At 50.4% G+C, this 11,886-nt stretch overlaps 1 protein-coding gene across 1 annotated transcript; it reads right to left on the reverse strand.

The window, feature by feature from the left end:
- Positions 1–443: 443 nt before the first annotated feature.
- On the reverse strand, positions 444–8,469 carry LOC148591745 (transmembrane protein 209-like). Its single transcript, XM_088536994.1, has 14 exons — positions 8,333–8,469; positions 8,149–8,207; positions 7,355–7,486; positions 6,859–6,954; positions 6,043–6,147; positions 5,454–5,623; positions 4,888–4,959; positions 4,126–4,222; positions 3,042–3,230; positions 2,489–2,574; positions 1,810–1,924; positions 1,612–1,709; positions 810–883; positions 444–498 (listed from the first exon to the last, which is right to left on the reverse strand). The coding sequence occupies exons 1-14, from the start codon at positions 8,467–8,469 to the stop codon at positions 444–446; spliced, it is 1,485 nt and encodes a 494-aa protein (XP_088393120.1).
- Between the last annotated feature and the right edge of the window lie 3,417 nt (positions 8,470–11,886).

Consider the following 11,886-nt stretch of genomic DNA (forward strand, 5'->3'; position numbering starts at 1 on the left):
CACTCTACCTTCCTGCTCTAAGGGGCAAACACCACCAGATTTGCAGAGAGCACCCGGGAACGGGCTGACCAAGTGCCTCCGAAAATCGCCCTGCCTAGAAAACCCAGCTCCAGGACCCAGATCCATGCAGACACATTCAATAGCAAAAGCAGCCAAAGCGCAACTGCCCACCAAAGCCGAGCATCATTCCTACTATATGAACCACCTGCTTCCAGCATTTGCTACATAAGAGTGTATTGGCATGGTGGGGAACACCCCAAAATGACATCCAAAGATCAATCAGTCAAACAAGCAAACAAAATCTTTAACCCCAACCTAAACCCTAACCCTAAACCCTAGTTCTCCAATGGTTTTTGCTCCAAGGCAAAAAGGATAATGATGCTGCTCGGTTCTTCTTGTCTGGGAAGAGGGATCACTCCTCTGCCAACCTGCGGTCCCGCTCGTCACTCTCCAAAAATCCAGAGCACGTTGACTCCTGAAGCACCGAGACTGACGCGCCTGCAAAAAGAACACCACAGTCACAAACCAGCGGCAAGTTAAAGCTCCTGTTTACACCCCATCTTCCTTACAAGGAAAACTTCTTCATCTGCAGCTGGCACAAGACCAAGGAGAAACCTAAAACGTTTCCCGCGTGCTCACGCTCACCCAACTGACACAGTCCTACAGAACGGCTGCCCTTACTTAAAACGCCAGCAGGATTTTAATCCCGTCACCGCCGTCCCACGGAGCAGCCTCATGGCACCTCAGCACCCAAAGCTGCTGCTCAGCTCTCGCTGGCAGCGTGAGGGGACCCACGGGGAGACACTTACCCGAGCATGCCCGATTCCCTGGTCTTGATGATGTAGAGGAACAGGAGCAACGCGTGGAGCAGGTTGTTTCTGCCCTGAATGCGTGGGAAGAGAGAAGACTTTGGGAGCAACTGCAGGGACAAGCACTCACACCACTATCTTAGAGAGAATGTCTTATGCAAACCAACGGGCACATCCTGCCCTTAGCTTAGCCACAGCTGTACAGCTTTTCCTTCAAATCTTTTGGCAAGGTACGTATGCAGGGGGTGTGCACCATAATAGAAGAGGTTTAATAACCTGCGATGAGGAAAGACTATAATAGAAACCTCAAAAAAATGGTACAACAGCCTGGGGGATTGCCTCAATATTTACCTCTCACTTAGACAAACATCAGAAAAAAATGATTTTTGAGGAGTTTTTTTGATGGAGTACCATCCTCAAATACTCAGGAGTTCTTATGGCATTTTTCTGAAATTGGCGACCAAGTCACAACCCAGGGCTCAAGAGAGTATGAAAACGTGCAGGAAAAATCTGGTAGCTTGGCATTGAGACGAGATGGTTCCCTCCACAAACTCGTAGAAGGAAGCTTCCGGCTTGTTGGCATTCAGGAATAACAGCTCACATCAGAGCTTACAGAAATTAGGGTCTTAGAAGAAGTCATGAGAAAATGCACAGGAAGCTGCTTTCTGCACTGAGCCAGCCTAAATCTAAACATAGATGTGGCTAGTTACAATAAATAAATAAATAAATAGAACAAAAAACAAACCCAAATCAGTTCTGCTGAACATTTCCTGTCAGCAGAACACACCTAACATGCTCCTACCTCCTGTACGTTGTAGATGTGGCCGTGGTAGATGACCTGGTAGTGTGGTGGGTTGATGCTGCTCTGGTAGATGCAGAAGAGCTTCTCATCGGTCAGGTCTGGGAATGAAGGTCAGAAAAGAAAAGAGGGATTTTAAGGGTGCCCATGGGATGCAAGGGGCAAACAGCAGCTAAAGCAGCAGCCCAAGAATGCCAGTACCTGGTTCATGGGGTGTCTGGACGAAGTGCTGGGCAGTGAAGGTTTTGCCATCGGGATATTGGATGTTCCATGGCAGCCTGGAGTCCAGATAGGTGCAGAAGATGTGCATAAGGATCTGTGCAAACAAACCCAAAATTCACTTGAATGCCGTCAGAAAGACCGAGGAACCAAAGGCTACAATGCAGCAGCAACTCTCTTGCCATAATCTCAGGCATGAGAACAAATACAGGACACAGTCAATCACATGACTGATTTCATGCTAGTTTAATTGGTTTAATGCCTTCTTTCTTTCTTTCTTTTTTTTTTTTTTCAGTGCTGGTTTTCCTTCAAATACAGGCTAAGAGGGACAGTGTAAAGATTGTTTTCCACTCCCTGGCTTATCCTGCAATCTCTCTTTTAACTATTTCAGGTGAATTATCTCAGGCTGCTGCCCTCACAGTTACCTGTGGGACATCCCACAGGAGTCTAAAGAAGAGGCCGCCCCCAGACTAACACACACAAGTGCATTTTTGTGATCTGCACCACGTCCAGGCCCCTTTGCATTATTCAAAACTACACTGAGATCCTGGGGATAAGCGAGGCAAAGAGGATTTGGACTTCTTGCAGCCACCCACAAATGCCTCATCCTGAAAGACGAGCAGCTTTAGGAAGTTTTACCAAGGCATCTTTGAAAACTTACAGCGGAGTCGGTGGGCAAGTCAGCTCCCCACTGCCGGCCTCTGAAATCCCCTCCTCTGCCCCAGCGGAAGCTTCCCTGGGACAGCTCTGGAAACAACAACAACTATTCAGGTACTGGCGGTGGAAGGTGCAAGAAAGATCTATTTTGCACTAGCTTTGGGAACCCCACACCTCCGTGTGCATTGCCAGGGCACCACATTCACTGGGAGGGAGAACTGGACTCATTAAACGCTTGCATATATTATATATACTCAAGGCAGTTGAGTTAACAAGGGAAGTTTTATTCCTAATTAACAAAAGGATTGAATAGGACACTTCTTGCCCCGCTGTGAGTGAAATGAGAAATAAAACCTTCTAAAACCAGTCCCGGGCCCACACCACCACATTGCTGCAAGCAGAGAAAGCTGTCAAAACACCCAGCACTGCGCCTTGCAAAGCAGCTCTCTGCCCTGCTGGGACTGCAGCCCGAGCGTCTCCACTGACGGGGCATCTGGCACCACCAGCGCTTGACCCAGCTCAGCGAAACGCTCCCGAGTCTCCAAGGGAGCACGTACCTTTGATCCGTTGAACCAGGTACTCCTGGTTGGCCGTGACGCCCAGGTATCTCGTGATGGTGAGCAGGCTCTGCTGAATGGCTGTGGCTTCAGCCAGCGCTGCCTGTTTCATGCTGTTTGGGCTGACCCTTGCGCGGAAGAAGAGCCAGCGCGTCACCTGCACCCACGACTCAAACGGGATCAGCCGCCCTGCCAAGGGGTCAACAAACGCACTGCTACAAAGAGGAACTGCCTCCTCTGCTCTAACTACTTGCTAAGCTCAGAGCTCAAGCTCACACCTTAGGCAGTGCCCCACACGCTCCCTGCCCGGCCCCATGGAGCACTCGCTGCCTCCCTCCCAGCACAGAGCAGAAACCCTGTGCAGGGCTGGGCAGGCACAAAACCCTCCCTTGAAGGCTGCCTGGCGTAAGGAAGGAGAAACAGAGAGGGGCTGGAAAGGCAAGAATCAAAAGGAATTTTTAACAGAGAGCAGCAGGGGAGCAGGGAGGTGCACAAGAGGCCAGCAACGGGGCAGTTCTTCACAGGCATCACAAGGGATGCGGGTATCGGCGGAGACTACAAACCGGAGCACAAAAAAGGAGCCCGTGTTGAAATGCAGCGAATCGAACCCTGCTCTGGGGGAAGGGGACGTCCGTGTGAGCTGCCCATGGAAGGGGCCCCTTCAGACTTGGCCTAGGAAACTGCAGCTGCAATTTCAGCTCAGGGAAACGGAAAAACAAACAAACAAAATACCCCCTAAACCTAAAAACACCCAGAACAAACCCAAAAAAACAAAGCCACCACCAACAAAAAACAAAATTATCCCCAACAAAAACACCATTTCTTCCTACCCCCGACCAAGACCATTTCTTCTAATGCTCAGAGCTCTCTCAAATCCACCTCAGATTGCCCTGCCCAACCCCATCAGCATGACAAAAATCTACTACCAAGACCTTAAAGATGCTACATAACAGACAGGAAGAGCTCAGAGACAGCTCTCCTCATAACACAGAATCGTTTTTGGACACTTGAATTTCCACATATCTTAGGAATAACCCTTCCAGGAAAACACAGTGCAACCCCACGGCTCCTCCTATCATCCTACCTCCGCTCGGCATTGCGGGGTACCCCATTCTTCTCAGCTGAGCGCTCACAGACTCCATCTCTTGGACAAGGGGCTCTAGAATTGTCTGCAAAATCCACTAGCAAAAAGAAATGGAAACATTAAAAAGGTTAGAAGCAACAAGGTGCTCAGGAAGCTGCTAAAGGACACCATCTCAGATCTCAAGAATCTTTACTGTTCAACCCCCACGCTCCTTTTAAAACAAGCAAACAAACAAACAAACATGCAATTGTATTTCCTTTGCTACAATGACTCCTGCTCCCAAGACTAAAATGTTATTTTTTTTGTTTGTTTTCATTTCTTTCTTTATTACGCTCCTTGAGACTGTCAGGAAAAGCCACTGTGCTGGCATTTTCCATGCTTTACTTGAGCCCAGGAGAAGGAGATTGAAAGTCAGGAGGGAAAAAAGCAGTTTGGAAATCTGGATTTTAGAAAAAAAAAAAGCAGTCTTATCACATGCAGTGTGCATTAAGATATATTTGTCTCCATCCAAAGGTGGGTGAACTTTACAACTGGAAGGTATGCAGAATACACAACACCCAGGTCAGCCAGGGCATAAGTTGAGGTGGGAAATTTGTTTTACTCCTCCTTTGGTACTAGCATGCTCTTTGAATCTCCGTGGCCAAGCCCACCCTCATCCCCACCAGTCCCAAAGATCAAAGTCTCTTAGAGATGAGGCCCTTCTCCACCCGGCCGCACCTCTTCGAGCAGCACGAACGGGCCGTCTATGGGCACAGGACTTACCCTTCGGAGCCGATCGGTCCAGAAATCCAGGGCATCCAGCTGCCACCCATGCGCCAGCACCCTTGACCAAACCTACACAAACAACATGATCATTATCCACCTACAGAGAGAAACCTGAGAGAAAAACAAAGGAGCTTTTAGGGCCTACAATGTTTTCGGAGCTCAACCACAGCCCACAGGGCAAACTGCAGATGTTCCAGAGCCCTCACACATCTCCTGGCTGCAGCATGGGGAGCCCTCAGCACCTGGCCATACTGCACTCCTACTCTCTCCTCACAGGACACCACGTGTCACCCGAGGCCACAGTAACTGTCTGGAGGTCCCGGCTCTCACAGGACAAAACTGGGGCAGAGGTACAGGACACATGAAAGAGGTACTTGAAGAAGAAGCTTTCTTAGATTAAGGGATGAGATCAAGACATGGATCCAATTTAATTAAAGCTCCCTTAACCCTACCCCTTTGAATGAGACTTTGTCCAGACACAAGTGTAAAGGAGTGTGATGGAGATCATGGCCAACCCTTTGGAGGAGCTCTATGCTTCTGGGCTCCTCTGGTGCTGAACTTACCTCTTCGCCAGCCTGTGGCACGTCCAGACAACCTTCCTCCCTGCGGCCCAGGGGACACCATGACACCTGGTACTGGAACTTCCGCAGCACCTTGGCCTGCTCCACCAGCAAACGTGTCAGGTTGCAAAACGCTGGGCAGCCGAATGGGGAGCTGCTGTAAACTGAATTTGCTGAAATGACATTCAAGGCACGCACAATTAGTACAAGCAGGAGGACAAGAATCACGCAATAGGGCAGGCAATAACTGCACAGATTCAACTCTGACTGGAAAGATGAGCTCACGAATTATGGTAAGGGAGGAGAATTTTCTGAAGTCCCTGAGGCACCGAGATGTGGAGAATTTACAAAATTCTGCCTCCTGTCTCAATTACTGCCTAGAAGACTAAAGTGGTCAGCAGCCACCTTGACCACATCTAGGGGGAATACCATAGCAGGGACGTCATTTTATTTACTAGCACTTCAGGAGCTCTCTCCCTTTCCCAAAATCCCTTCCAGCTATTCTCACCCACAACTCTCTCCACTAACGACTAATAAAACCTACATCCTCTCCTCACCCATCCTTTCAGGCCAAGCAAAGGGATTTCTTTACCCATCTGACGGCTGCGCTCTTTCTCCTCTTCCCTTTGCAGGTATCTTTGCAGGGACTTCTGGTCTGTGATCTCCTCCTCTTGGCTCCGGAGGAAACGAGGCCGAACTGGTGAAGGGCAGTGACGGCTCCTGAGCTCACTTCTCACTGCTTCAATACTCATATCATGTGAAGAAGCCGCAGGAGAAGGGCTGAAGCTGGGAAGCTTGGGCAAACAGAAGCAGACACTTGTGTCATATGAGGAAGATAAGACTTCCACTTTGATTTTACAAACTGCAGGAATCAATTGACTCAACAGATGAATTTATGGCTCTGGAGTTTGCTGCTATTAAGCCTAGTCTGAATCAGGGGAATTGGTTTTCTACTCCTCAGCATTTACATTTGCATTCCCCATTCAGGCTTTTTGTCTGAAACCCACCAACTCCTCCAAAACAAATAAATTAACTCTAGGGAAAGGACGAATCCTGGAAGGGCGAATGTGCAAAGGGAGCAGACAGCTGCCGGGCACCTCCAGCAGCTCAGGGCGCAGCACGAGCACACGAGGAGCCAAGCCAAGGCGCTCCCTCGCAGCCAGCGCCGTCCTTACCTGGATGCAGCTGCTGCTGGGCCGGGAGCTCAGAGAACTGCTGGAAGAGGCTCTGCTGGCGGGCAGAGCCGGCAGCTGAGGGTCACAGTCTGCGGCAGGAGCCGAGGCCAAGCTGGGACGGGAGCTCAGAGAACTGCTGGAAGAGGCTCTGCTGGCGGGCAGAGCCGGCAGCTGAGGGTCACAGTCTGGGGCAGGAGCCGAGGCCAAGCTGGGACGGGCCCCGCGGGGGCGGCCTGGGCTGTAGCTCAGCACGTTCTGGCCCTGCATCACAGCCCCACACCAAGGGACTCTCCTCGCTGACGGCTCCTGCACTGGAGCTATCGGCACCGCTGCAAGAAGCACAAAAACACAGTGAGCCCTGCACATGCAGCAGCCTCCAACTCCCCTGCTTCCTCTGAATCCACACTGCAAAACACAGACACGCAGCTTGCCCTGAAGGAAATTCAACGGTGCTAAAAAGCCATCTTCCCAGCTCCACGGGGAGGCCACAAATTCCTTCTCCAGCTTCACAGAGAGTCTCTCCAGCTGCCCTTTAACAGGCTGCTGTCCCCTCCTTTGTTAGGGCTTCTTCCCTCTTCAGTTCTCCCCTCAATCCACTACTACTTTAAATTTTAACATGCTGCAGGGAATTTGTCTGACTGCTGTGTTCAGACAAAGAAGCTGAGAATTGTACTTGACCAAGACACCAACTGCAAAGAACACAGATAAACAGGCGTTTATACTACCTACCTGAGTTCTGCATCCCCAGAAGGACCTGCTGCCTGTGAGTCATAACCAGGTGAGTTGGTGCCCTCGTGTATTTGAAATACAGCCAGAGATCAAACACGGCATTCAGGCTGAACAGAGACACAAGTGCAAGTTCTAGAATAAAGAAAAAAAAGTTTTATCATGCTAGATGGCATAACCATGAGTAATAACTTATTGTTAATATTAAAAAACAGGTTAAAAATGCATAAAAAACTGCTCCTGTAAGTGCTAGTCTGAGGACAGAGATAAGGCTTCTTCATGGGTTCTTTTTATTCAAGAACCAGTTGAGACAAATCTCCTTTCTACATTAAAATTCATTTATGTGGCTAAAATTCATTTATGGGGCTTTAATGCTTATTTGCAAAAGTGCAAGGTATTTTCCAGGGAGAACACAAATCTCTACAAGGAAGTTTCATGCTCTTTAGCAAGGCTCTTCCATCAAACCTTCTGTCTCTCATATCTGCATTTGCCTCACTCCTCCTCCTTTCCATCCTCCAAGGGGATTTGATACAGCTCTTTTGGAGTCTACTCCATTGAAAGGAACTTTCATTACCTGGAAATGTCACACAGCCCCACAACAGGCCGCCAAGAGACTCTTCCATGTCACTACAGTGAGGAAATTACCACAGCTCCAACAGGGGTAAAAGAAAGTAAAATGAAGTTCTGCCTTTTTTTTTTTTTTAAAGCTGTCTTTAAAACAACTTCCCCAGGAAGAAAACAGAAGTGCGAAATATTCCCTCCTCCCCAAAACACATTGACGGGCAGCAACAACTCACCAATAAACAAGAGAGGCCAGAAGGGGATATTGTAGTATGTGCTGAGAAGTTTTCCAGTCCTGGTAAGGAAATACAATAAAACAGGAAAAGTTACCAGCGGGCAGTAATGGGGTTCTGGGAAGTACCGAGGCCTGCACAAGGCAGGATGTTTTCTGTAACGCAGTCACATTCGCAGCCAACATACATGTCCACGCAGATCATGCCGGCAGTGCAGATATTGAGGAGCCCCCAGGCCCAGAGCACCTTCCGCTCTCCAGCCTCTCTCCTCATCCTCATGCTCCTGTCAAGGAGGGCACCTGCCGAAAGCCCTGGGGCTGCCATGGTCTGCGGCAAGAGGGAGACAAACACCCCACAGTTTAGACAGCCACATCCTGGCTCAGCACCACGCTGAGGAGAACAGCAAGAACCAAGAGCAACCTGGACAGAAGGACTTCACCTGAGGAGCTCCCGGTCCCGATTCCCGAGCGGGGAGCAGGGCTTTTGGCCAGCAACACTCTCCTGCAAAGCCTGTGAGCGCCGTCACCCTCTCCAGGGAGAGCACGTCCGTTTTCCCCAACGGGCTGCAGGGCACAGGGCCCCCTTCCCATTCCGAGGGCACTTTTGAAAACCAACATTCCGCAGGGGGCCCAGGCAGCGCTGCCTTCCCCTTTCCTGCTCAACATCCCCCCGCTCCGGGAGGCCCCGCGAGCGACACGTCCCGCCTGCACCGCTGCCTCCTGCCCCCTCTGCACCTCCACGTCCGCCTCGGCGCCCCACAAATTACACACGACGCCCCCGACGACGGGGACTTTTCTGAGCCTCCGGCCCCACGAGGCCCTCCCGAGCCTCCTGCCAAGCCCCCGACGGCTTAAAAACGCCTCGAGTTCCCCAATGCCGAACAGGAACATAAACCTGTAAAAGTGACTTCACTGAAATAATGGGGCTTTGAGGGGAAAAAAGGGGAAAAAACAGCTAAGGATGAGGGGGAAATGGAATAAGGAGGCTGAAAAATAGAGGGGGAAGGAAAGAGAAAAGCTGAGAGAAATCAAGGAAAAAGCTAAAACAAGGAAAAATGAAGGAAAAAATATAAAAGAGGAAAAAAACATGAAAAAAAATAAAAGGGAGAGCCAAAGAGAAACTAAAAGAGGGAGAGAAAGGAAAGAAAAAAAGATGAAAGGGGGCAAAGAATGAAGGAAAACATAAGTTAAAGAGGGAAAAAAATAATGAAAACAGTTAAAAGGGGTAAAAGCAAAGGAGAAAATGTAAAAGGGGAAATATAGGAAAAAAAGGATAAAATGTATGAAAACAAACAAAAGATTAAAGGGGGACAATGAAAGAAGAAAGCTTAAAAAGGAGAGAATGAAAAGATAAAAATGCAAAAAAAAAAAAAAGGGGGAGAAAAAAGAGAAAAACAAATGAGGGGATGGGATGGCATGGCATTGGACGGGATAGGGTGGGATAGGATGGGACGGAACAGGATGGGCTGGGACAGGACAGGACAGGACAGGACAGGACAGGACGGGGTCCCCCCGCAGCCGCCGCCCTCACGCAGCCCGTCCCGTCCCGTCCCGTCCCGTCCCGCGGGCAGCGGCGCCCGGGCTCGCGCTGCCCTCGCTGCCCGCGGCACCCGCGCCACGGCCACGGCCACGGCCCTGCCTCCCGCGCCCGCCGCGCGCACGGAAAAGGCCCAGGGCGGCGGGGGACGAGGGGCCGCAGGCAGCGTCCCCAGGAGGGCCGGGACCCGGCCCCAGGACAGGCTCAGGCCAGGTTCACGCTGCGGACGACTCCCAGGAGGGTGTCTGCTCCCGGCAGCGCCAGCGACACGGCTCTGGGATCCCTCCGCAGGGGCTATCGGCTCTCTGGCCAGCCGGGCACCGCTGCCAATTCCAGCGCAGCGAGACCGGCCCTCCCCGCAAGACCTCCCGCTTCCCCGTCTCGGCCTTGGGAGCAGCCCCCAGCGTTTCCGCACGGGCACAGCTGCTGCCAGGGGGCACTTCCAGCTGTTAACTCTTTCCTTCACAGAATCACAGAATCCTTAAGGTTGGACGGGACCTCCAGGGATCATCTAGTCCAAGCCCTGCACACGCAGGGTCACCCAGAGCACGTGGCACAGGGCTGCGTCCAGGCGGCCCCTGGAGATCTCCACAGACGGAGACTCCACAGCCTCTCCGGGCAGCCTGTTCCCGTGCTCCGTCACCCTCACTGCTAATACGTTTTTCCTTAAGTTCCTGCGGAACTTTCGCTGTTTCAGGTTGCGGCCGTTTCCTCTCGCTCTGTCGGTGCCACCGCTGGGCAGAGGCCGCCCCCTCCCCCCGCCGCCCCCCGCGCCCCAGGAGCGGCGCCGCCACGTGGGGGGAGGGGGGGTGCGCGCATGCGCAGTGCGCTCTGCCGCGCTCGCTGCTGCCCCCGCGTGTCGGGGCGGAGGCGCTGCAGGAGCGGGGCGCGTGCGCAGTGTCGGGATCTGGGAGCTGCTGCCTTTGTAGAGGTGTTGATTGAGCAGACATTGGAAACGGAGCAATGTATTAGCTGGTAAAGTGTCTTTCGTGGACGTGTTCATGTTCATTTGTGATCCCCAAATGCAGAGGACGGAAGCGTGTCCGAAGAGGATGTCCTGTGTGCAGCGGGTGGGAGCGTTTCTGCCGTTGCCGTTGCCCTGGGCTCAGTGCGGGCTCAGGGCCGACCTGTGGGCAGCCCCAGTGGAGCGGAGTGAGCTCGGCCGTGGGGCCACAAAAGTGGCCACCAAAGTAAGTTTGCTCCAGCAGAGAACAGGGCTGACACAGATCCGAGCAGCAGCTCCGTGGTCAACAGGGCTATTTTTTCCTGGTACAAACTGGGAAAACCTGTAACGGCTTTGGTGGTGTAAGACTTTTGGAGGGGAAAAATTCTTTGGAAGGGAAATGATTTTGGCAGAGGAAAAAAAGAAATGGGGGGGAGTGGGTAATTTTTTGAGAGGATAAAATATTTGGAGGGAAAAAAAATGGAAAGGAGACATTAGGGGGGAACATTTTTTTTGGAAGGAGTATTTTTGAGGGAATTTTTGAACTGGGAATGGGAAAATCGTTTGGGGAAAATTTTTTGGGGGGTGTTTGGAGATAATTATTGTGGGAAGAGAGGGAAGTTATTTGGGGGAAATATTTTGGTGGGGATTTTTTTTCCCTGAGAATTGGGTCTAAGAAAAAGCTCCTGATGATTGGCCATATAAAGACAATATAAATAATATAGGCTATATAGATAATATTTTGAAGCAAAGCTAGTCTTTTAGAGATGATGTTTTCTTTAGCTTTGTTTCGTATTCCCAACATCTAAAGCAGGCTCGCCTTAAGTGCATATAGCAAAAAAATTTTGGATAAATATATAACTCTCCTTAAATATTATTGGTATGTACTAGGCAAATGTCTGAATTTGTTTTTTTTTCCTTTTGGCATCACTGTTGTCAAAGAGAAACCAGTAACTGCTGTTCTTCTTCTTGTGGCCCAAATAAAAATAAAAGCTTTCTCATGGTTCTTTCTTGCAGTAGTAAGGTAGGTTTATGTTCTTGCTGAAATGAGTGGAATTGTTGGAATGAGTGTCCAGGCAGTGAAATTAAGGAGGAGACCCAAATGTGTGATCTGCTGAAATGAGGGCTGGGGGGCAGCATTGCTCTGGGGAGTAAGTAGATAATATTTTCAACCTGTGGAGTTAGTGGAAGAAGTTCCCTATCCTTGTCCTTGAATTACTAAATCCCATGTCTTAGAAATTCTAATTAAAAAAAGTTAATGA

Source organism: Tinamus guttatus, unplaced genomic scaffold, assembly GCF_059628265.1.
Source record: "Tinamus guttatus ecotype Peru unplaced genomic scaffold, ASM5962826v1 Tinamus_guttatus_pri_ptg000712l, whole genome shotgun sequence".
Classification (NCBI taxonomy): Eukaryota; Metazoa; Chordata; class Aves; order Tinamiformes; family Tinamidae; genus Tinamus; species Tinamus guttatus.

Excerpts from the sequence above, each read along its gene's own strand:
- LOC148591745 (XM_088536994.1), bottom strand. The coding sequence starts at position 8,469 with ATGGCAGCCCCAGGGCTTTCGGCAGGTGCCCTCCTTGACAGGAGCATG. Across the intron at positions 4,223-4,887 it reads GGACCGATCGGCTCCGAAGG|TGGATTTTGCAGACAATTCT; the intron begins GTAAGTCCTGTG and ends TCTTTTTGCTAG. Across the intron at positions 884-1,611 it reads ACATCTACAACGTACAGGAG|GGCAGAAACAACCTGCTCCA; the intron begins GTAGGAGCATGT and ends CCACGCATTCAG.